Here is a 26,352-nt window from a genome sequence, read left to right as displayed (position 1 = left end):
GTTGAGAGGCTCAATAAATAAAGACTGAGAATTGACCATTGGATTTGTGGCAAGATGGAATTTTTTGGTGAATTTGACAATTGGTTTCAGAAGGGTGGGAAGAACAAAATCCTGATTGGAATGGATTAAAAAGGAATGAAAAATGAGAAAACAGTGAATACAGAGAACTCCTTTAAGAAAAGTTTTTTTTTTTTTTTTTAAAAACAGGTTTAATTTCAGCATAGTAAAATGCACAAATCTTAAATGCGTCTTTTATTGTTTAATATATTATAGCTTTTTTATGTGCTAGTGGAAATAATCCAGTTGAGACAGAAGAACTGATGGAAGAGAGAGAAATAACTGTGAGAGCAAAGCTTTGTGTAGGCAACAGAGATAGTCTGTAATGCACAAGTGGAGTGGTTGGCCTTAGAAGAAGAGATAGGCTGCTCACTATTACAGCACTGAGGGCAGAGCATAGGGCTGTAGAATGGAGGGTTGGGGATTTGTTGGTGGGAAGATGAAAGAGTTTTCCGATTACTTCCCTGTGAATTAAGATCTTTGGCTGAGAATGAAGAGGTGAAAAGGGGATTGGAGACTGATAGTGAAAAAAACATAAATGATCATGAGAATGAGAAAGTGAATTTACTAGAGAAACATAAATGGATTGCCAAAGACTCATTTGAGATTATTTAGTCATAACTTTAAAAAGAGATATGTCGTTCCTTTGTAGTTTATAAGTGTGATGATGGGTGCCCACACTCATGTGAGATGTGTCTCCCTCTAAGCCTTGTAACAACATCAGCACATTACCCTTCTGATGTGAGGGGGAAAAAACGAGAGAGAGAACGCTATCCACCTAGTTTTTAATCTACCCATGTTCAGCTTCTGTGGTACAGGCACACATTAGGCAGAGAAAACATCTCAGGTTTCAACAGGTGATTCTGATGGAAGAACAGAAAGCCAGGCATGGGCATGGGTTATATGCTGGGAGGTGGTTATAGCCTTTGATCGAGGATGGAAGTGAGGACAGAGGTTCTCTAATGTGCTGGACATTAGAGAGGTCAATAGATAGGTGGATTCCATAGGGTTGCAGGTGTGAGCCTACAAACAGAGGTGAGTGGGAGAGTTTTGGGTTTCATGAAATTGAGATTTCCGGAGCTGCATAGTAGTATATGACGACAAGTTTTTATGGCCAGTGGAGGAGGTAGCTCAGTTGAGGTGAGGACAAGTTAGTTGGAGGTGAGGGAGGGAGTCAAGGAACTGGAGGTTCATGATGGTGGTGGGTGCCTATGTGGTGGAAGTCACTAACAAGGCTTGTGCTGAGAGGAAGGCAGTGACCTTTGCTAAACCCTTCTGTGGATGAGGGAGTGCAACAGAGAAAGCTGACAGGATGTAATCTAACAGCATACACTTCAAAGGGGATGTGGTTTTTTGAAAGAAGAAGGAAAAGAAATGGTCTGCAAGTAGTGAAGAACGAGGCAGCCATCAAACCCACCTTCAGGCTTGCAGTATGTCAGACATGGAAACAGTAATCAGTTGAGAAGGCTGCAGGGGTAACTGAGGGCAGACAGGTTTCACTTAGAGCAAGGAAGAGAAGGGAACTTTTAGAGGCCAAGGATTGAGTTCCAGGGATCACAGTTAGGATTTGAGGATTAGGAACTTCCCACCCTCAATTTTAATAATTTTTGCCTTAGGAAAAAAAAATCATGTATTACTTAGTTTATCTGGAAAACTTGTAAAAGGTAATCTCTACCAGGAACTAATTTGAGCCTTAATTTACTTTGTAACATCTTGATTACAGGAATGGTTTGCAGTGTATGTGGAACTTAATCAGCAAATTGCAGCACTCTTGAATGCTGGCGATGAGGAAGATCTTGTGGAACTAAAGTCACTGCAGCAACAACTTAGTGATGTTTGTTATCGACAGGCCAGTCAGCTGGAATTTAGGCAAAATCTCTTACAAGCAGCTCTTGAATTTCATGGTGTTGCCCAAGATGTAAGTGTCTACTCTGATTCTTTTCTTTTCTTCAAATTATCTGAACACTTACCTATGCATAATTTTTTTCAGGTTTGCATGCCTCCTAAATTATTTTTCTGAACCAATAAAATGATTTACTGGTGGGGGTAATGAGATAAAATTCTTTGATTTTTTTTAAAAACAAGTATTTTTTTAAGTCATTCTGCATGCAATTCAACCTTTTATTATCTAACTAGAGTGTTCCAGTCTAGTAGAATATTTTATTTTGACTCTTTCTCAGTGTTTATGCTTTATAACGTAGATGGAAATGGAAGTCTGCTGACCTGGTTGTACTTCTTTGTCTTCCTGGTGCATGCATCTGTGTGTTCTATCTTCCAGATAACGCGTATTCTAATGATTTGTCCTTGTCTTGTAACAGTGTAGTCTTTTCAAGTGTAATTGTGATAACCTCGTTAGATATAAACCTCGTTAATCATTAAACACTTTAGATGCTGATTACATCAGGGTTATCTCTTTGGTGTCCCTCTGCTTTAGTTGTCTCAGCAGTTGGATGGCTTATTAGGGATGTTGTGCGTAGATGTAGCACCAGCTGATGGAGCATCGATTCAGCAAACTTTAAAACTGCTTGAAGAGAAGCTGAAAAGTGTTGGTAAGCAGATTTTAAAAATGCTGAAACATAAGGTTTTTTTTTTTTTTTGAATATCATTACCATGGTTAGACAATTAAGTCAACTTACACTGAACTAAATATTATTATTTTCAGGAAGCAGAGAAAAATAGTATAAAAAGGTGTTATTCCCTTGAGGGGTTATAATTTATGCTGAAAATTTTATTTTTCATAGTCACTCCTCCCTTCCCTGGGCATTTACCCTTGCCTGTTTAGCCAGCTATATCTACAGGTGCTATGTCTTGCATATACTATGAACAATTATTTGTAGTGCATGCATAAACTGTAATTAGCTGTGAAGTGTTCTGTGGTAAACCCTGTATGCCCCAAATTGTGTTTTATGCAATGATTTTTGTTGTTGCTTTATCCTAACCTTGTGAAAAAATGGTTGGTTTGGTTTTTTGGTTCTTGTCTCACCAAACTGGGAATATTGCCAGATTACCCACTCTCAAAGGAGTGGGGTCAATTTACATCCAGTTACATTAAGCTAGTTCTATCGTTTGACATCAAGGCCTTTAAAACTTTCTACAGCAGGAAGCACAGTGAACTTTCCTAAAAGGTCAGGATGTGAAAATGGGAAGATGGGGAGTCGTATCAAGGGGGATAAAAGGGGAAATGGCAATGAAAGAGAGGAAACAGGAACTTAAGGCAGAGAACTAGTAAAATGTGGTTGCACATGACTAAATCAAATTAATTATTGAAAACTGCCTTAGGGAATTGGTTTGAAAAATCACGCTTGTACTGGACATTTTACTTGCTTACAGCCTTTATTTTATTTTATTTTATTTTATTTTTATTTTTATTTTTATTTTTTTTAGATGGAGTCTTGCTCTGTTGCCCAGGCTGGAGTGCAGTGGTGCCATCTTGGCTCACTGCAAGCTCTGCCTCCCAGGTTCAAGCGATTCTTCTGCTCAGCTTTCTAAGTAGCTGGGATTACAGGCACCTGCCACCACGCCCGGCTAATTTTTATATTGGTAGTTTTAGTAGACATGGGGTTTTGCCATGTTGGCCAGGCTGGTCTCAAGCTCCTGACCTCAGGTGATCTGCCCACCTCGGCCTCCCAAAGTGCTGGGATTACAGGCGTGAGGTACCGCGCCCAGCCAGCCTTTGTTATTTTAACAGATGATATGCATAATACATATTTAGTATTTAATATGACAAATGAATTTTATTTTAAAATATTAGAAGTTTTCTTGAGCCACAGTCTTTGTTTAAAAAAAAAAAAGTTCCTTTACACATGTAATTTGGAGAATTTTAAATATACCCTAATTGTTGCTTCCTATGGTATAGAAGCTAGACTGTACCTTTAGTCACAACGTTCAGCATCCTTTGACATTGATAATACATTGCTGAAGTGTCTTAAAATTTTGCAAGGCTTATGCACTTTTTTAAACAACATATTTGCCTTGTTCTCCTATAAGTTGGACGGCATAAAAGCAGGAAGAAAAAATAGAAAATTGTTTTCTATTAGAAATAGAAATTTTCGTACTTTTCTTCTGCCTTCATTTTTTAAAAGTAATTATTGTCTATGGAAACCCATGTTTTCAAAATTCCTTTTAAGGAGAGAATTTGGCATGAGAGAGAGCTCCAGTTCGAGTCACATTTAAAGGGTTTTATTGCTTGAAATGTTCATAGGATGGAGTCTTGGGATTGCATCCCAAGATGGTTTACTGTGCAAAGCTCCTATACTTGGGATCCAGGTACAATATCTGATGAGACGATTTGTTTGAGGGAGGGAAAGCACCTTAGTTGTGTAAGAGATTAAATCTAGCAACTTTTGTTTTAGATGTGGGATTGCAAGGTTTGCGTGAAAAAGGTCAAGGTCTCCTGGATCAGATCTCCAATCAGGCATCCTGGGCCTATGGAAAGGATGTAACCATTGAAAATAAAGAAAATGTGGACCACATACAAGGAGTGATGGAAGATATGCAGCTTAGAAAACAAAGGCAAAGTTTGACTATTAATGTTAATTTTTACTAAAGTAACAATATTAATTAAAATAAAAAGTTATATAACATATTTTATATACAGACAAAACGTTCTTAACTGTTATATAGAAGACATACAGTAGGTTTTTGGTGAATGTAATAATTACTGTGTATAATTTTACTAACAAATAGTAATAATTTATTCAATTACTAGGTACCATTTCCTTTTTACTGCGTTGTAAAAATTTCAGTTATACTCAACTACTTCATATTCCATATCCCCAATGTAGTCTATGACTCTGTTCTGCTTTAAAAAAAACTTTGTGAAGAATAATTCTGCTTTTTAAATTTCATTTAGTTTAGAGTTGCCATTAAACTTGTCATCTCCATTGATCTGTTTCTTCATCTAAACTTACAGAATGTCACACATTCATTGTTCTCATATTTGCTGTAGTAGGATTGAACAATGGACTAGTGATGTTTAGTTTCATTTTCTATAAAACCAGGAATTTAAAAGATTATTTGAAAATTCAGTTTGCAATAGCAACTACAAAGTATTGCAAAGTAAAGGATTAAAATTGTCTATGAAATATATACAATCTAGCATGGTTATATGAAATGTTGCACACTTAAAAATTTTATGATCATCAACAAAACTTCACAGAAAGCTTCCTTCTACATCACAGAGAAAACAGTCATGAGGCAGAAATTTCTTCCCTCATATCTGCAAACTTGCTTTATTCTCACACCACAGAGGATGACAGAGCTCTCCTCTTCTCAAAGCTGAGCTTCCATTTAGGCTCTGATTCTGATCACCCTCCTGACTCCTAACTCCATCAAATCCCATTCTCTACTCTGCTTCCTGTCTTTCACTTAAATGCTTAAATTTCTCCTATTTTAAAAATAATAGTCACACACATGGGTGTGTCTTCAACTCTTTGTCTTTTAGCATTAGAGCTCTTTTTCCTCACAGCTAAGTCATTTGGATAGGTTTACAGTACATTCATACTACTTACCCACTACCTCCAATTTATTTTCAACCCTTTTCAGTCTGACTTCTACCCTCACTGTTTGACTCAACATTGCTCTTACCAGCATTACCAACATAATAAATGCTGGATCTTACTTAAAATTCAGATAATACTTATAGTCCTGACTTGCTTAACTGTGATTAGAGTTAGGCACAACTGACTTTTCTTTCATTTCGTCTTTCTTGAAAACACATTTATGATCCTTCTCTGTTTCTTCTTGGTTTTTGTCACTGATTTGTTGGCCACTAGCTCAAGTTACCACTTCCAGAGTTTGTTCTGAGGCCAGATTCCCTTCTTTGTATGTTCTCCCTGGACCTTCTCACTACTTGAATTACTTTCTTGAATAGATCATAGTTTAGTAGTTACAGCTCTTACCAAGACCCTCTCCCGTGCTATAGACCCATAATTCCAGTTGCCTACTTAGTGTCGCCTGCGGAATGCCCCGTGTACTGCTGAAATCTAGTGTATTAGTCCATTCTTGCATTGCTATAAAGAACTACCTGAGACTGGGTAATTTTTAAAGAAAAGAGGCTTAATGGGCTCACAGTCCCACAGGCTGTACAGGAAGCATGGCTGGGGAAACCTCAGGAAACCTCCAATCATGATGGAAGGGGAAGGGGAAGCAGACACATCTTACTTGGATGGAGAAAGAGGAAGAGAGTGAAGGGGTAGGTGCGGCACACTTTTAAACAACCAGATCTCATGAGAACTCACTTACATTAAAACAGCAAGGGAGATATATGCCCCCATGATCCAGTCATCTCCCACCAGGCCCGTTGTATTAGTCTGTTCTCACGCCGCTGTAAGCATATATCCAAGACAGGGCAATTTATAAAGGAAAGAAGTTTAATTGACTTACAGCTTTGCAGGGCTGGAGAGGTCCCAGGAAACAGAATCATGGTGGAAGGAAAAGCAAACACATCCTTCTTCACATGGCAGCAGCAAGGAGAGGTGCAGAGTGAAGAAGGGGAAAGCACCTTATAAAACAATTAGATCTCATGAGAACTCACCATCATGAGAACAGGATGGAGGTAACTGCTGCTATGATTCAATTACCCTCCGCTGGGTCCCTCCCACAACATGTGGAGATTATGGGAACTACAATTCAAGGCGAGATTTGGATGGGGACACAGCTGAACCATATCGCCCCTCCTCCAAATTTGGGGATTACAATTCAACATGAGATTTGAGTGAGGACACAAATCCAAACCATATTATTCTACCCTGGCTCCTCCCAAATCTGATGTCCTTCTCGCATTGCAAAATAAAGTCATCCGTTCTCAACCAGTCCCCCAAGTCTTAATGCATTTCAGCATTAACTCAAAAGTCCACAGTCCATAGTCTCATCTGAGACAAGGTAAGTCCTGTCCAACTATGAGCCTCCAAAATCAAACACAAATTAGTTACTTCAAAGATACAACAGAGTTACAGATACTGAGTAAATACACCCATCCCAAGAGGGAGAATTGGGCCAAAACAAAGGGGCTACAGGCCCCATGCAAGTCTGAAACCCAGCAGGGGAAATCTTAAAGCCCCGGAATAATCTCCTTTGATTCCATGTCTTACATTCAGACCACACTGATACAAGAGGTGAGATCCTAAGGCCTTGAGCATCTCCACCCTGTATCTCTGCAGGGTACAGCCCTCTTGGCTGCTTTCACAGGCTGGCATAGAGTGCCTACAGCTTTTCCAGCTGCATAATGCAAGCTGTCAGTGGATTTGCCATTCTGGGGTCTCACAGCTCCACTTGACAGTGTCCCAGGGAACTCTGTTTGGGAGCTCCAACCTCACATTTCCCCTCCACACTGTCCTAGTAGAGGTTCTCCATGAGGCAGCAGCCTTCTACCTGGACATCCAGGGATTTCTGTACATCCTCTGAAATCTAGCCAGAAGCTCCCAAGCCTCAACTTTTGCCCTCTGTGCACCCACAGGCTTAATACCATGTGGAAGCCGCCAAGGCTTACAGCTTGCACCCTCTCTGGAGCAGTGGCCTGAGTTGTATCTGGGGTCCTTTTAGCTGTGCCTGGAGCTGGAATGGCTGGGACACAAGGAGCATTGTCCCAAGATTGTGCAGGGCAGCAGGGCCCTGAGCCTGGCTGCAAAACCATTCTTCCCTCTTAGGCATCCAGGCCTGTGATGGGAGGGGCTACCGCAGAGGCTTCTGAAATGCCTTCGAGGCATGTTTGCCATTGTGTTGGTTATAAACATTGAGCAACTCTTTACTTAACGCGAATTTCTGCAGCCAGCTTGAATTTCTCCCCAGAAAGTGGGGTTTTCTTTTCTACCACATGGCTAGGCTGCAAATTTTCTAAACTTTTTATGCTCTTCTTCTCTTTTAAATATAAGTTCCAGTCTCACATCGTCTTTTTGCTCACAAATACAAACCTAGGCTGCTAGAAGCAGCCAGGTGAAGTCTTGAACATTTTACTGCTTAGAAGTTTCTCCCACTCTGTACTGTAAATCACCTCTCTCAAGTTCAAAGTTCCATGTGTCACTAGAGCAGGGGCATAATTCTGCCAGTCTCTCTGCTAAAGCATAGCAAGAGTGACCTTTGCCTCAGTTCCCAATAAGTTCCTCATCTCCATCTGAGACCTTCTCAGGCTGGACTTCACTGTGTGTGTCACTATAAGCATTTTGGTCACAACAATTAACAAGTCTCTAGGAAATTCCAAACTTTCCCTCATCTTCCTGTCTTCTTGTGAACCCTCCAAGCTGTGCCAGTCTCTGCCTATTGCCAAGTTCCATCACTGCTTACACATTTTCAGGTATCTTTATAACAGTGCCCCACTCCCAGTACCAGTTTTTGGTATTAGTCTGCTCTCGCACTGCTATAAAAAACTATCTGAGACTGGGGAATTTCTGAAGACAATAGATTTAATTGGCTCAATGTTCTGTGGGCTGTACAGGAAGCATGGCTGGGGACGCCTCAGGAAACTTTCAATCATGGCGGGAGAATGAAGGGGAAGCAGACATGTCTTACACAGCTGGAGGAGGAAGAGAGTGAAGGGGACAGTGCCACATACTTTTAACCAACCAGATCTTGTGAGATCTGACTTACACAAGAACATCAAGGGGGAACTCTGCCCCCGTGATCTAATCACATCCCACCAGGTTCCTCCTCCAATATTGGGATTACACTTTGATATTAGATTTGGGTGGGGACACAAATCCAAAACCCAAATCCAAACCAGAACACCTAGTATGTCCAGACTGGAATAATTTTCCTCTAAACTTGCCCTCCTTTTTTCCTCTTTTTTTCCTCTAAACTTGCCCTCCTTTTTTAATTTCCTACCTAAGTTAAAGTTACCATCAGCTACCAAACTTGAGATTTATCCTAAAATCCTTAATCTTTCTCATCCCTTATCAAATGTCCAGGTTCTGCTGTCTCTGAATCTCAAACATTTCTGGTCAAAATCTTAAACCCTTATCTGCCTCTGGCCTGGCTACTCCAGGTTTTTATATATAAGAGTAATCTTCATAAAGTACGGCAATTGTGTAAAACTTCCTTCAGTGACTTCCTGTTTGCCCAGATGGAGTTAGTCTTCTTGGAATAATGTAGGAGACCCTTCATAATCCAATCTTGCATAATTTTATCTTCTATAACATTCCCATAAAATCACACAGTTGTTTTTATCTCCCTGAAAGCATCATGCTGTTTCATGCATCCATGACTAAGAATACTTCTTTCCTCATTTTCTGCTCAGTGAATTCCTACTTACTCTTCAAGACTCAGGGATACTTACTTTAGGAAGCCTTTTCGGACTTCTAAGGCAAGTTAGTCACGTGCTCCTCCCTACTCTTATAAAACATTTTAAATAGCTTTATAATAGTACTTATTACATCTCTGCAAATGGGAGCATCTTGATAGTAGAGACCATATCTTATATTTTCCCCAGCACACATTAATACCTGAATACAGTATGTGTATGATACCATCTTCATCATTAAAGTGGCCTACATTGTTTTTTAGTTTCATATTTAAAAAATAAGTATCACTTCCCTTCAATCCATTGTGGAATTACTTTAACCAAGCTGAATTTTAATGTCATATTACAGCTTTTATTGAGAGCTGCTTTATTTATTTTTTTTTTTTAAAAGCCTTGTGATACCTACTTCTATATTGTTCTTAAACTTCCTTTAAGGACATCAAGTACAGTAGAGCACAGTCACTGGTAACTTGTTATAGGCATTTGAGACTGCAGTGGGAGTCCTCCGTCCCACCTGCAGTACACAGAATTGCATGGAAATGAAGGAACCAGAGATAAGTTAGGTTAAGTTGCCTTAAAAACTTAAATGGTTATATTATCCAAACAGACCACAGCAAGATTAAAAAATAATTTGAATTGTGTTTCTCTACACCCAGAGGTCAGTAGGGTTTTTTTGTTTTGTTTTTTTAAGCCCTCCATCTAGTTGTTTCTAAGAATGTAGATGGAACGTTTAAAAATATATATATATATTATTTTAGGTACTATAATATAATGAAAAGCACTAATTTTTAGAAGTTTCTTTAGCTGGGCATAGTGGTGCACACCTGTAGTCTCAGCTACTTGGGAGGCTGAAATGTGAGGATCATTTAAGCTCAGGAGTTTGAGGTTGTAGTGAGCTATGATGGTGCCACTGCACTCCAGTCTAGGTGCTTGAGTGAGACCTTGTCTCAAAAAAATATCATCCTATATTTGAGAAACATTACACTTTTATCCTTGAAACTTGTTTGATGCTAAACAGCAATGGAGATTTTTGGGGTTTTAGTGTACTGTTGTCCTTACATTTTGCTTTAATATTTTGCAGAATCCGTGCTATCCTTAAGAGGGTTTGTCATTGAGTATCATTTGGGTATTTTGACGTTTTGATGTAACATTGATATAAATATCCCTAAAATTCTTACAAATCAATACAAAATAGTTGGATTCTCCATTGTGTAGGACTAAGTATTTTAGTGTACTATAAAACACACATGCCAAATGATGATGTTACAATAGTAATTAATAAAACAGAAATGATGAGTTAAATTTATGTTTGGGTTCATTAGATGTGAAGACATGGTAGATGTGCGAAGGTTAAAGATGCTTCAGATGGTGCAGTTGTTTAAATGTGAAGAAGACGCTGCTCAGGTAAGGACCAGCCAGCTATATTATGTGGTTAGCTTTTCTTAGAAGATTGATTTCATCTTAACTACAAACAAAAGTGTACTTTTCATGGTCCTAAAAAGTAAATTCTTGAAGTCAGGTTCTAGTTTATCCTGTTGAAGAATACACTTTAGTATTTCCAGCTAGTTTATTGATCTCATTTAACTTAATCTTCTCAATGAAATCCTCTATTGAGCTAGAGATTGGGATTATTTATTATTGTTGATTAGGTTGTCAGTTACATCCAGGATAAAATCTGGTGAAGCACATTGCATTTTGCTCTCTTGCATCTGCAAGAGAAATTTCAACACCAGATAAACAATTTGATATATTTTGTTATCATTAGAGAACATCATTTCAGTTTGATTTAGAGAAAATTTTTGGTTTTATATAGTAACACAAATCTATAATGCAATCTTGATGGATCTATATACAGAAATACATGATCTTTTATTATGTGATATTAACTTTAAAAGAATGCTTTTCTTTAGTATGTTTTGCCTTCAGGTTTAAAAAATTTTGAGGAGTAGGAGAGGTAATTAATTCATGTAGCTTATCATTGAATGAAATAAGCTTTTAAGACTTTAGGTTATAATTAATGGATTCATTAATCACATGATAGTAATCACTGTATAAATGACATTTTGATACAATAAGTAAAGAGTTCTGAATCCAGCTTCATTGTTATGTCTTTTTGTTTAGGCAGTAGAATGGCTAAGTGAACTTCTGGATGCTCTGCTTAAGACTCACATCAGATTGGGCGATGATGCTCAAGAAACGAAAGTTTTGCTGGAAAAGCATAGAAAATTTGTTGATGTTGCACAGGTGCAAAACTGGTTATCTTCCTTTTCCACAAGCTCTGTGTTTGAATAGCTTTCTGCATGATTATAATGTAACTTTACCCTCCAAGTACAAGAAGGTTAGTTTTGTTATTCCAGAAGTATCACAGAATTAAGAAAGTGTCAGCTGGTGCATCAAAACTAGCCTGCATAAACTTGAGAGGGTTTATGTTTCCCTGAATACATGTTCTGCATGGTCCCTCTGATTTATGCTATATATTGTGGCATTTTTTAGGCAATCCAGCTGTTGATTCACAGAAGTTAATATGAAATGGATGTTAATATCAGTAAATAAGAAACCTCACTTTCTGCATCTCACTAGTGTTAGCATAATACAGAACTTTTTTGTGGTGAAAAGTATCTTTCTTTTTTTTTTTTTTTAAAGACAGAATCTTCCTCTGTTGCCCAGGCTGGAGTGCAGTGATGTAATCTCAGCTCACTGCAACCTCTGCCTCCCAGGTTCAAGCGATTCTCATGCCTCAAGCCGCCTGAGTAGCTGGGATTACAGGCACCGGCCACCACGCCTGGCTGGTTTTTGTATTTTTAGTAGAGATGGGGTTTCACCTTGTTGGCCAGGCTGGTCTTGAACTCCTGACCTCAAGTGATCCACCCACCTCGGCCTCCCAAAGTGCTGGGATTACAGGTGTGAGCTACAGCACCAAGCCAATAAGTATCTTATTTTCCCTGATAATGAGTTCACATTGTAACAGGTGTAGTTTCCTATATGGAATATAAAGTGCCTAATTTCACCTTCTTTTGAAAGTAGTTTTGATTAATTCATAAGCAGACGTTCTTTCTGGCCAGTGAAATTTGGCGGATTGTGATGGGGGAAACAGAATGAAGTGGGGAAGCCTAACAGAAAGAGACTTTTTTTCTAATTAAAAATTTTAAAACAATTTATTTTTTTGAGACAAGGCCTTGCTCTGTCACCTACGATATAATGTGGTAGCACAATGATAGCTCTCTGCATCCTCCAACTCCCGGGTTCAAGTGATCCTCCTGCCTCAGCCTCCGAGGTAGCTGGGACTATAGGCAAGTGTGGCCAAACTCAACCAATTTTTTTTTTCATTTTTTTGGGGCAGGATCTTGCTATGTGGGCCAGGCTGGTCTTGAACTCCTAGGTTCAAGCGATCCTCCCACCTCAGCCTCCCAAAGTGCTGGGATTACAGACATGAGCCACTGTGCCTGGCCAAGAAACTTATTATAAACTAACCAAAAATATTGCTTCCCCTTTATTATTTAGACACATAATTTGTAGTAATAAGTGCCACTAGATTTATTCAGTATTGATTTCTAGTAGTGTCACTTAACTGTAAGGACAGTCTTCCTGCACACTTTCCTCATCCTTCTCTTAAGAATTCTTTTTTTATAATTTTATGTTTCCTTTTCTTTTTTAGAGCACTTATGACTATGGCAGACAGTTGCTACAGGCCACAGTGGTGTTATGCCAGTCTTTGCGTTGCACTTCTCGGTCATCTGGGGATACGCTTCCTCGATTGAACAGAGTATGGAAACAATTTACAATAGCATCTGAAGAGAGAGTACATAGGTTGGAAATGGCTATTGCATTTCACTCAAATGCTGAAAAGGTTTGCTTTTTTTTTTGAAATGTTATTCTCAGTAGTATTTATTATATGTGTTTAAAGTATGTTAATTTTAGTAATGTAACTATATGACTGATCTATTTTTCAGTATTTATATTAGTTCCATTGTTAGTTTGCTTAGATATAATATATTGCCTTAGAGAGTTCAAATTAAATTCTTGATTCTTACCAGTGCTGGAGAGCTGTGATTAAAGAAATCTAGAACCACGTGGTAGTCTTCTCTTTACACTTGTCTCCTCACCAAGCCTGGTGTCCAGAATATGCCCTCTGTTCTTTAGAGTATCATGAGTTCAATCTCTTTCGTTATGCCTGGAAGGGAAACTTTTTGCTTTGGCAACTGCTATTAATTGTCACACATTTTCTAAAAGGCACCTTGTGATTTTATAAAGTAGGGACATTAAAAAAATAAGGACAAAAGTAAAATGCTTTTTTATATGGGTTCTTTAAAGATTCATTCTAGAATTTATTATTCAATGAATTAAGGTCATTAATTCCAGAAACAAAAAATAAAATATGCAGGGTTATTTGGACACATTTTCAATAGAACTTTTTTCTTACTCTTTGTAGTAAGAATTTATTATACCCAAGCCTTACATATCCGTTCTGAAAAGGAACTTTATTATGTAGTTAATTTTGTTTTGATCTCTTACAATAAAAGTTTATACGTAGGGAATGTTCAATACACTTTGAGATATTAGCAAACCTAACTCAATCCATAGAACAGATGTTGCAAGGAACCTCAGGAATTAAACAGTTTCTGAGTTATGAAGTACATCTGTTGGGATGTGTCCATAGTTAACTCATTCTCAGCTGGTCATTGAACTCCATAGATCAGTGTTTGATGAACATGGGCCTAATGATAAATGGAAGTATACAAAATGGTGTAACTTGTTTACTGATTGTTTCAATGAGAATTTTTTATTATTAAGTATACTGTTAACATAGAAAACATACAGACCACAAGTATTCTGTGCAGTGAGATTTCACAAAGTGAACACACCTGTGTAATCAGTTTACTGTTCAAAAAAACAGAACATTACCAGCATCCAGAAGCTCCCCTCCGTTCCTGTAGTCACAGTACTGCTCCCCCCACCACCTCACTGTCAAAGAGTGACCATTGGCCCAATGTCTAAAACCACTGATAACTTTTGTTTTGTTTTTCAAGACGGAGTCTCACTCTGTCACCCAGGCTAGAGTGCAGTGGCACGATCTCGGCTCACTGCAAGCTCAGCCTCCCAGGTTCACGCCATTCTTCTGCCTCAGCCTCCCGAGTAGCTGGGACTACAGGCGCCCGCCACCACACCTAGCTAATTTTTTTAATTTTTTAGTAGAGACGGGATTTCACTGTGTTAGCCAGAATGGCCTCCATCTCCTGACCTTGTAATTCACCCGCCTCAGCCTCCCGAAGTGCGGGGATTACAGGCGTGAGCCACCGTGCCTGGCCCACTGATGACTTTTTAGGATACTGCTTTTAACTACCTTTTAATGAGGTCATATAAGAATGAATAGAGTTGAAAGGTTTTTTTGAATAGAAAGTTGTTTCCATTTTTTTTCTGTTACCTAGCCTTTGTCTTGTTTGTAGTAAATTTGATTTAAATTTGATTTACTTAGGTTGTACAAACTTAAGTAAAACCCTTTGTTATCAGATATTACTTTCTTCTTGACTGTATTCTATTTTACACCATTAAGCATAAATATAAATAACCACAACTATAAGCCAATTGTCTAGTATAATGATTAGAAAAAATATCTGAATTAAATCTTGAGTTTTAAAATACAAAAATGTCTGTTTTTGAGTAATGCTGAAGTAAACATGATTGAATTCCCTAAAGTGTAATGCAAAGAAAAGTTGTAAAAATGAGTACTTCTTTTTCTTCTCTGTCTCTCAAATTTTGCAGTTCTTTCTTGTGGTTTAATTTAAATAGTAATGGTTAGGGTGAAGTGAAGAACAGTATCTCATCAAGGACTATAGAGATTCCCATATTTGAATTATAACCTAATCATTTTACGGCAGTTAACTCAAGCCAGCAGATCACTTGTTAAATATTATCATCGAGCTAAGTTGTCACATCAGTTATATATTTGTACTCTGTTGTTTTTTATTCATATAATTTTTCATTTGTAATGTCTGTGTGCCTTTTGAGAACAGTCTATACCTCCTTCACCTTCCAGGCTGCTAAATAAACATAGAGTAAACTGTTCAATAAATGGCTACTTAATAAATGAAAGAATACTTCTTAAGGACAGGTTGAACTTATTTTCCAAATAGTAGTCTAGCATTTTCTTTCTTGGAAATCACCATATTGTTAGTAGGAATTATGTATTGCATTTTGTTGTTTGAATTTCTTGAAGAATGTTGCCAATAATAGATCAATCTTACATAGTGGTATACCTGAAGATGCTAAGAACAAGAAAATGCCTTATAATCTACCACATTTGTATGAGCTTGATTCCATTTCTGTGTCTCTCTTTTCTCTCTCTTTTTTTTTTTTTTTTTGGATCCTCTGAAACTGCAGACCTTTCTGTGTCTCTTAATTGATGTTGCTCTTTTATTTGCTGCAGATTTTGCAGGACTGTCCAGAAGAGCCTGAAGCTATTAATGATGAGGAGCAATTTGATGAAATTGAAGCAGTTGGGAAATCACTTTTGGATAGATTAACTGTTCCTGTAGTTTATCCTGATGGGTATGGGGCATGTTCTTATAATTTTATTTTTTATTGATGTGGTCTTAAAGTGAAATCATTAAAAGAGGAAATCTATTCTTTAAAAAGCCAAATAAATTAGGTTTGGTCCACATCTTTAACTCCTACGATAAATTAGTTTAAAATGAAAAGAAATCCACACCTCTTAGCCACAGTAATGGTACTTGCTGACATCAGATGTGTTGCTTCTTGACAGCTTGTTGTAGAATGATCATTGACTAGATTAAGACACTGGGTTCTAGCCTTGGCTATGATGGTAGGGAATAGTGTGGCTTGGGGCTTCATTCAGGGAAAGGAAGAGGGGACAAGGGACTAATGGTTAGGGAGTTCATAGTATATGCCAAGTACCAAGTGAAACATTTCACCTTCTTTTGACCAAAGAGGACCAAACCAGTATGATTATTCCTGATTTACAAATGAAGAAACTGAGGCCCAGAGAGATTAAGTAAGGCTCTCAGGATTTCACAGCTTCTAAGTGTTAGAGTAAGGATACAATCTCAGGTCTGTCTGTGTGACTCCAAACCTATTCTCTTTGTACCATGTTACATGGCATTCTAATTTCTTTATGTGTGAAGGGATGGGATCCTGATTTTCTTACACCTTTCCATTTCAAATAGTCAGTGATAAAAATATGAAATAATCTGATGCAAAATAAATGGACCAGGAAAAGAATCAGGAGGAACTTCATTCCCGGTGATTTAGATCTGATTCTTAGTGAAAATAATTTAGAGATAATCCAGAGGATATTTAATTCAAATGATAGAGTAAACAAACCATTAAATAAAAATACAAGTATCTTTAACATTGTGGTATAGTGTGATGGAGTGAGTCTGTGTACTCTGGAGCCAGAGGTCTCAGCTCTACCACCTACTCACTATAACACCTTGGGCAAGCCACTTAACCTTTGTGCCTCAATTACCTAATCTAAAAACAGCCATGTAACACTCCTACCTCCTCAGGTTACGGGGGCGTGGGAATTACCTGAGCAAAATAAATATAAAGTACTTAAAACAGATCTGACACATAATAAGCACTGCTACTACTGTGCCATGATCTTGCAGTGATTATTTGGGATTGATATTGAAAAGATGGCATTTTATTCCCTTGAAAGAATATTATTCATAGTCTATACTTATGTTATCTCAAGCCACACCTAAACTTGAACAATTGGAAGTAGGCTAAAGTCACCTGAAGTCACCTACATCTGCAATAAAAGAGAACAAATTTCAGCTAGTAACCTAGTAACAGAATTATAGGTGTGTTTCTGGTTGTTCCATTCCAGGATCCCTTACCCTCCCTGATTCCTACATTTCACAACCAGTTGTCACACAATCAGCCTCCTGTTCTACCCATGTCAGCCTAGGAACACCTCTCCCTTTTATGCTTGCTTCAGCTTCTTGTCTGTGTTTCACAGATAGTCCATGTGTCATTTCCTCATCCTTTTAAGATAAAAGAATGTTAGTACTGTATATTCAAAGTTCACATCTACCTTTAACATTTTGGAATTGCTATTTTATTCCACTTTATATTCATATTAAAACTTATTTATATCTCTTTTAGGTATTTTGCTAAATTAAATATTTCCCAAAGTTGTGTGTAATGTTTTCCATAATTATTAATATAATGGTAATCTGTTTATGCCATGTATAGTTTGATAGGTTGGACAGATTTGTCTTTTATACCTTTTCCTGGTAAAATAGATTGATGGTCTCTCTGGATTCACTGCTCGAAGACCTAGGTTCAAATTCTAGTTTTTCCCTGTGTGACTTTGCTTACATCATTTAACTTTCTAGGCTCCACTTTTCTGATCTAAAAAATAAAGAAATTAGCGTGATAATTTCTAAGAAATCTTCCAGCTCTAAAAATATTCTGTGACTCTGAATATAGTATCTTTGAGAGTAGAATAAAATTAATGATTTTATCTGTTAATGTACCAATGTCATAACATTATAAAGAATATTTATTTTGCTTGCCAGCTGTATAGACAAGTGGTGTCCCCAGCCAGCAGTACTCAAGTACATGTATAAATTTTGTGTTTGTGTATGCTTCTGGACCCACGTATTTCCAGTGTTTCATTGTTCGGTTTGTTGCTATTATCTCATAAGTACACATGATATAACCTTTACACCACCAATATATTTTTCTCATCATGTCTTAATGTATTTTATGCCATTTTAAAAAATGTTTTTTCCTGCTGAATTTCCTGCTCACAGATAAACGGTATGATCACAGATAAACTGATATTTACACATAGGCTATCTCATGTAGATTTTTTATGGTAAACTTTTGCTTCTATTTGTATTCACTGCAGTTAATGGATTTGTATTAATCTGAGGTTTTTCTGTGTGTTTGGATTTTTAGAACCGAACAATATTTCGGGAGTCCAAGTGACATGGCTTCTACTGCAGAACACATCAGAGACAGGATGAAACTAGTTAATCTCAAAAGGCAGCAGCTGAGACATCCTGAAATGGTGACCACAGAGAGCTAATAGCTACCAGCTACCTACAGATTTGCAGTTCATAATCCCGCATGTTGTCAACATACTACAGCATTAGCCACCACACTAAGATGCATTTCACAGCCAAAATAAGTCTCATTTCTTTTCATGACACATTTCTCTTTATATGTTAACACCTTGCTATTACCAAGGCATAATTACTTAACATGCTTCGAGGCTGTAGACTCCAAGTATCTTAAAAGAAGGAACTATAAACATTTCACTGAAAACTTGCTTTAAAGCTTTACCTGACCTGTCAGTTTGTAGATAAACAACTGATAATAAGCTTTGAATGGTGCTAATAAGAGTAGGAATTTTCTCTATTAAAAAAAAAAAAAAAAGGTTGCCCTTCCTCCACAGGTGATTTAGTAAATTTAGGCAGTAGTTAAACTCTTATTAGTAAATAGTGGTGTCCTCAAAATTTTACTTTGTAATTCTTCAGAATTGATTATTTTTATTGTGTCAATATGGAGAAAACCTTTCAGATCTTTGATATATCATAGTCATTAAAAGACCTTTTCCTATTTGTATTGATAACGTATTAAAAGTTGTTTGTGCTTAATAAAAGACTTCTTTAAACATCTTATTTAATTTAGTAGTTACATCCTATTTCTAAACATGAGTGCCTTATTTAAAAGGGCATTCTTAGGACTGTGAAGATGGTTTAATATTTGTTTTTTCATGGTGGTTGCATGTGTTTTAGACAGGAAATTCATATGTAAGCATGTATATATAATAAATAAGCATGTTTATCATGAAAAATTATTGTGAACAATTTAGATCTTTAAGAACTTATTAATAATGGAATACTATTTCTAATTTTTCTCTTCTTCAACTTGAAAAATATTCTCAAAATTATTAACTACCCTGAAGATACTTTGTCTTTAGGGGAGGAGGGCTGAGGAAGAAGGCATACACAATTACTTCAGTGTAATCCTTTATATCAGAGTAATCTTTCTGGAACTAAAATAGCAATTGTTAATAAAATTTAGTTTCTCATTATAGTCTAAAAGCAAAATAAATTCTTAAGTAGTCCAGTAACAGAACTGTATGACTCCTTTAGAAATAAAATTTATCATGAAATGCTAGTGCTTTTAAGTTTGTATTAAGTTTAAATGGTGAAATGCATATAATTTAAATTTTGCGTATTTTTATTTCAGAAAATTTTTTAAAAGATTAAAAATTATTTTTTAGGCTTGTAGTTGTTACAAAATTACAAACGAGTTGTATACTGGTTCCTTTTTGAGGTCTACAAACATGTTCATGTATCCTCCGATGCAAAAAAAAAAAAAACAACCCTCCCTCTTAACCTAGATTTTCCAACCTTCTTCACTGACAGACTTCTTGGAGAAATCCACATCCAATGCCCCTACATCCTCATCACTCACTACTCGGCACCTTGTAGTCTGGTTTTACATAGTACTCTACTGAAACTTCTTTTGAAAGTCAACAGTGGCCTCCAGTTACCAAACTGAATGGTTTTTTCTCTGTCTGAATCCCTTACCCTTTTCTCTCTGCAACATTTACACCATTGAGCAACCTTTCCTAGACAGTGTCTCCTTCCTTGAAGATGCTATCCTCTGAAATAACTGTGAGTACAGTCGCATAACCCTAATTTAAGATGTGCCTGCTGAACATGTGCTCTCTCAGATCCTGTCCTCAGAATGCTTTTGGCTCTTCTCTAGGTATCTCATCCTTATGGTTTTAATTTTATACCAGTGTTCTGGATTACATATCTGGTCCAGAAATCTAGACCTGTACTTCTTTTTAATTGCCTACTTGACATTTCAACCTTGATTAAAGATTTACAATATTTATCACCTTTTCCTTCTGGAACAATTTAGGTTAATGGTGCAGCCTTTTTTCCTAGTCAAACATGCCAGGAAATTCAGGGCAAAGTTCAACTGCTCCCTCTTGTCTTATGTGGTCACTGCTTCTGAGAACATCCAGGAAGTTCTTTCTATACTTGATAATCTTCTCAGTCCTTTGGGGCTTTACTGCTATGAGTATGAACTTTTGTGATTATTTATTTCAGTCTTCATGATGGTGCTAGTCACATTCTACAGTTGTTTATGTCTGTACCCACTAAGCTCTTTTGAGGGAAGGAATCTTGTCTTCTCCCATTCCCAGTCTTGCTCATGCATAACAGATGCCCAGTCCTCCTAAATATGAATGGTGTATTATAGGCATTAGTAATAATCCCTGTTATATTGCAGTCTGAAGTATGTTTTAAATATACTTATTTTTTAAAGTTAGAACTGACTTACAAGTGAATCTATTCTTAGATTCTTAGATACTACTTTAGATATTTAGTTATACTCAATAACTGAATATCAATACTCAATATCTGTTTCTTCTACTGAATTTCAGAGTAGTTAGAATGTTTTTCTTAAGACTTTGCTAGAAAGGAACTGGTTTGTTAGTAATTCCACCATCAACTCATAGAGTTATAATTGCCAAATGAGTTAATTTTTATATAACTTAAGCTATCCTACCTACAAAAAGTAAAATAAGGCCGGATTCATAAATGTTATTTGTAAATGGAGTGTTTCACATGAGGTCAAGTCTGATTTTAACATATTGAATGTCGCTCCTCATCTGTAAATTTGCTGCTGCTTTCATATGTGTATCTGTACATACACAGAGTTATGAATGAAAATCCAACAATGCCCTAAAGTGACTTTTTTCCATAGGGTCATAGCTCACTTAAAGTGAACATGTGAAAAAAGTGACTGCAATATGTTTGAAACCACAAGCTGTTTCTTTTGCTTTCTTTTTTTTTTTTTTTTTTTTTTTTTTTTGAGACGGAGTCTCGCTCTGTCACCCAGGCTGGAGTGCAGTGGTGCGATCTCCGCTCAGCCCCATGCAAGCCCCGCCTCCCAGGTTCACACCATTCTCCTGCCTCAGCCTCCCAAGTAGCTGGGACTACAGGTGTGCACCACCATGCCCGGCTAATTTTTTGTATTTTTAGTAGAGACGGGTTTCACTGTGTTAGCCAGGATGGTCTCGATTTCCTGACCTCGTGATCTGCCCACCTCGGCCTCCCAAAGTGCTGGGATTCCAGGCGTGAGCCACCGCGCCCGGCCTCCACAAGCTGTTTCTATGTCATAAATTAACATCAGCTTGCAAATCTCCGTAAGAACCACTCATTTCTAATTGGTATATGTCACAACTTCCCACATTCCTTTAGCCCATCTCAGGGAATTATTGAAATGCTGGCAGGATTAGTTTTATTTTGTTTGGTTTTTTGGGTTTTTTTTTTTTTTGTTTGAGGATTTTTTTTTTCTTTCATCTTATCATTTGTTTGCTCCTGTGTAAACTTAATATTTAATGGCATTTTGGCATCTGTTCTTCACACATGTCTATCCCAGCAGAGTTATGATGCAAAAATGATAACTTCATTTTAGGTCAGATTGGCTTTGTTCCCAGTCCTCATTGTTGGTGACTTTGTTCTGTTCTGGTGACTCATTGGTGATGTTGATGAAACTGCTCAGCCTGCCAGCTGGGATATTGATGGCAGGTGTAGGCTTCATTGCTAGGTAGAAGATTGAATACTTCTCACTTTATAGAAATTTACATTGGCTATTGCTCCCATGTGTTAGCTAGTCTTAACGTGTTTGTTATTTCATTATCTTATTAGCTGACATATGGAGTGGTATTATTATTAGTGTCATACTCCTTAGTATGAGCATGACAATTAAGTTACCTTACTGATAGTGATGAGTAAACCATACTCTCTGATCTAAACCCATTGTTACCAATTATGTGATTATGAAGTTAGCTGAATCTGTCTCACTATGTGGTCTACATTCGAAGAAATAGTCAGAATTCTCTACTATATTGTAAGTTACTTGTCAGTAGAGATTGGGCGTTTTTATGTACTCCTCCCCTTCTCACATCCTATCCAAAATACACAAGGCCATAGTAAAATACTGTTGCTACTAAAAACTAAACATACTGTGGCTGCTAATGTCCTTTACATCTTCAGTACAGGCAGAAACAAGCACCATTAAGTATATTATCAGTAGTGAGATCTGTATGATTAGGATATCTTTTCTTAAGCCCCCAAAGGAAAAATTCTCTAGCATTAAAAACATGGCTGGAACATAACTAAGCAGTTAACCTAATTAGTAGACTTCTTGTTAACTTTCAACCCTAAAAATGAAAAGCTTCAGTTGGGAGTAGAAAATATACTATGCTGGTATATAGAGCAACAAATACCCTGATGAGATGAAGTAGAAACTTAACATTTGACATTATTTGACTTTCATTCATGCTACTGAAAAGTCTAGGTTTAGTTAAGAAGCATAAATAATGGCAATACTTGTAGAGGAAAGACCATACCAGCTAAAACAAGAACTGTAATGAATATAATGGAAAGTGTTTGGAGCTTGAATACTTGGCTTCAAAAATCTGGCTTTGCTATTTACTGTGACCTTGGTTAAAAAAAAAATCTGAGAATTTCTCTGGGACTGTAAAATAGAGAAGTCATACCAATTTCGAGGATAAAATATATAAAGAAGTGTTGAAACCAAAATATCCAGAAATAAACAGAATGGAAAGTATCATTGCTATAATTATCTTTTCAGAATAGAAAATAGAGTATTCTTTTTTCTTTCTGTTGTCTCACATGACAAGCATGGGATGGTGAGGAAATGGCACTTTGCTTATGTTCGCTGCCCCCCCGCCCCATTAGCTCCACCACCCCTTCACCCTCACCTCCAGTTCACTAGTGTGTCAGAATGTACGTTCAGAATTAACACACTGAAGATACAAAAGGTACAGTTGGTAAGCTCATCAGTAAATAATAAGGCTTTGAAATCTGACAAATTAGCTGTTTTTATAGGAAGATAATAGACCAGCAAGATGGAAGACAAGTGGTGAGTATCATGTTTTGAGGTTGACAGGGTGTGATGTAACCCCATTAATAGACACAAGTAAAAGCACGTCATACTAGGAGTTAGTATTAGTGAGCAAGCACCAACCAGTAGAAACAACAAGAGCATAAATCTGTTATTTATGAAGTATCCCAATAATGAGGTTAAAAAAAAAAAACCCAACAACAAAACATGACAAGACCACAATTAGTGCTGGTTATGCTTAAGAGCAGTCTCTTGGTAAACTCAGGCAGTGATGAACAGAAAATGGCCAACTGATACTATAATAGAGGCACAGAACTAAGGACACTCCATGAGCTGGCATAAATACAGGGGAGTCTAAGACTGAAAAACATTCGTGGGTATGACACTTAATATGACTCAACATTACTGCAGAATTTTAAAGCAAACATGAAAGCTTGAGAATAAACACTCGTTCCTGTACTTCAAGAAAAAGCAGAACCTGTACTAGAACATGAAGAACTTAGAGATCAAAAGACAGCCAGAACTATGATGAAATATTTTGAAAGCAGTGGGCACATTTTTTAAAGATTTTTTTTTAGAACTTTATGAGGCTATATATAATTCCTATATATAATTTTATAGGAATTCTTAACTGAAAATAGTTATCAACTGCTAGTTATCAGGAACAGTGTTATTAGGGATTTTAAGTTAGGCATGTAGAAAACTTTCTGACAAAAGGGCTATTGAACTCAAGCCAGTTTCCAGTGAATCTCCAGGAGGCACCTTAGAAGTCTTTACGAGCTGAATATCATGTCTTTAGAGGGTCCAAATGCATCTCTCTTGGGGGAAAAATGAGAGATGACTGGATGCCTTTCCACTCAGAACACAGTAGCTCACTCATTATTTATGACCAAGCCTCATGTCTTTTCTATTACAGTTACAGATTCTTTTTTAGTCTGGAAAAATAAAATTTCTGTGTTTGGTTTTTCTCTTAGGAATGTTTTCTCATCTGAACTCTTATCTTTATGGCCAACAAATTTGCTCAGAACATATCAAAATATATCTATTAGGTTTTGTAAAGGTGTGAGAGGATCGAAATACCACTTTGACAATTACAAACCAGAGTAGATTTGAGTACTGATTGCTCACATCACACTTAGAAATAGTCTCAGAAGCCTTTAAGAGAAACTTACTTATCAATGGACACTTAGAAGAATTTGATGATTATACTGTCCTAACATCAATAATGAAATTCTCAGCAGCATTATTTGGTAAACATTGCACCCTATATGTTTACCCAACATTTTGTTATGAAAATTATCAGGTACACTAAAAAGTTAAAATGTTTAGTGTACTCACTAGATGCTAATTAGCATTACCTGTGCTTGCTTTGTCATATCCATCAGTTCATATTATTTGATGCATTTTAAACTGCATATCATTAACTAGAGTTCATTGTTGGCTTTTTTTACATAAGATTAGCATACAATGAAGTGCATAGAACATACATGTTCACTGAGGTTTGGCAAATGCATATACTGCCATGGAAATAGGAAACAATATCACCACCCTAGAAAGTTTCCACATGGCCCTTTCCAGTCAATTCCTGTCCCTACTTGACCCTCAAAGGCAACCACTGTTCCTTTTCCTACCATAAGATTTTCTGTTGTAAAAGTTTATATAAATTTATATGTAGATTCACACAACATGTATACTTTTCTACAAGGCTTCATTTTTTTATTGCTGTTCTTTTTTATTGCTGAGTAGTATTCCACTGTATGACAATATTACAGTTTATTTAATTTCCTATTATTGATAGATACCTGGACTGTTTCCAGAATTGGCCATTATAAATAAAGCTGCTATGACCATTCTTATATAAGTCTTTGTGAACATAGGTTTTCATTTCTTTGCAGTCAATTCCTTGGATTAGAATTGCTGGGTCACAGGGTAGTTTTAAAGAAACTGTCATACCTTTTTCCAGTTCAGTTTTTATTGTGCCCTGTATTTTGTATTTTGATGTGCATAAAGGTGTAAACTATTTTTATGATCCATATTGAATATTAGAAGAAGCGAGTTTGGAATAACAATAGCATTATACATGGTCGAGAATGGCAGTTGGAGCTATTTGAGGAAAGCAAAGACCTGTCTGCCCCAAACAGCTCCTCAAGGAGTTCCTATGCCTGAAACTTTAGCAATATTTCACTCCTTGAAAGGTTAAAGCCCAACCATGGTGATATGTTAGCTAGAAGAAACAGCACTTGTTTGTTTATGTTACTAACTTTCACCACCCGTTTTCAGTAGGTAAAGTAAAACTGATCATTGAACAGAAAAGGTTATTTTGTGATGAGGTTGAGGGAGTAGTGGAAAGCATGTATTGCTAGTAAGTCCCAGGTACAGCAATGTGAGAGAGAGTCACCTGGGCAGGGAAGTCCCGCAAATGGTGGTCAGAAGAGCAGAAAACGGGGTGGGAAAAATTCTACCTCACAGTTTTGCATAGGGGATAGCTATGCTCTTACGGCACATTTTAGCCTTTAAAAATATTTTCAATATTGTCTCTTTATTCAGTACCACCCAGCTGTAGTTTTTTCACACTCTGATGACTTTCTTATCCACTCTGTTTTACCTCTCCCAGCTGTTCTATTACACACAGCATTCACCTGTATTAGCCTATAAAATTATAATCATCTGTGTGTTTCTAATGCTCATTTTCAAAAATATGTATGGTTTATTCGATTTTTCCTGTTAAAATTTTAAGGGCTGGGAAATTTGGCTTCTACTGTAAATCCTTATAATGTTCCATATATTGTAAATATGCAATAAAAATGTTAAAACCTATAATGGCAGCAGGTTTTGGTATGTATTTCTTTGATATATTGTCACTTTGGACAATAAGTTTGATTTCTATTAATAAAAATTGTTCATAAAATCTAGGGAGAATTAAGTCACACTGGTATCTATAAGATAATCTGGTGAATTCTGCATCTTTGAATCAATTTGAATTATTTTTTTGTAAAGGTTTAAATTTCTTCTAACAATGTTACCTAAAACCTTTTATTAAATCAAAAATGTAACTTGTATATTCTGAAATAACCTGGAGTCTTAGAAGACAGAAGCTTCTCCTTCCCTCTCCCATGACCCCAACGCCCCCTTCCCAC

At 36.9% G+C, this 26,352-nt stretch overlaps 1 protein-coding gene and 1 non-coding gene across 7 annotated transcripts in view; both read left to right on the top strand.

The window, feature by feature from the left end:
- LOC105499523 (SEC14 and spectrin domain containing 1) overlaps positions 1-25,791 on the top strand; it is a 157,789-nt gene extending 131,998 nt beyond the window's left edge. For 5 of the 6 annotated variants that reach the window (XM_011772114.3, XM_071073849.1, XM_071073850.1 and 2 more), the window contains 8 exons: positions 1,781-1,975; positions 2,492-2,606; positions 4,410-4,569; positions 10,612-10,693; positions 11,411-11,533; positions 12,945-13,136; positions 15,714-15,835; positions 18,215-25,791. In XM_011772114.3, the coding sequence (XP_011770416.1) occupies positions 1,781-1,975; positions 2,492-2,606; positions 4,410-4,569; positions 10,612-10,693; positions 11,411-11,533; positions 12,945-13,136; positions 15,714-15,835; positions 18,215-18,344 (1,119 nt within the window). In that variant the 3' untranslated portion in view covers positions 18,345-25,791. Of the gene's footprint in view, positions 1-1,780; positions 1,976-2,491; positions 2,607-4,409; positions 4,570-10,611; positions 10,694-11,410; positions 11,628-12,944; positions 13,137-15,713; positions 15,836-18,214 lie in introns of those variants that run through there. The other variant, XM_071073852.1, reaches the window with a different exon arrangement.
- Positions 698-799, top strand: LOC112423220 (small nucleolar RNA U13). Its single transcript, XR_003013701.1, has one exon. It is a non-coding gene; the product is annotated as a small nucleolar RNA U13 (small nucleolar RNA).
- Positions 25,792-26,352: the final 561 nt, after the last annotated feature.

Source organism: Macaca nemestrina, chromosome 11 (assembly GCF_043159975.1).
Source record: "Macaca nemestrina isolate mMacNem1 chromosome 11, mMacNem.hap1, whole genome shotgun sequence".
NCBI classification, from domain to species: Eukaryota; Metazoa; Chordata; class Mammalia; order Primates; family Cercopithecidae; genus Macaca; species Macaca nemestrina.
This window is presented reverse-complemented; position numbering and strand designations above follow the sequence as displayed.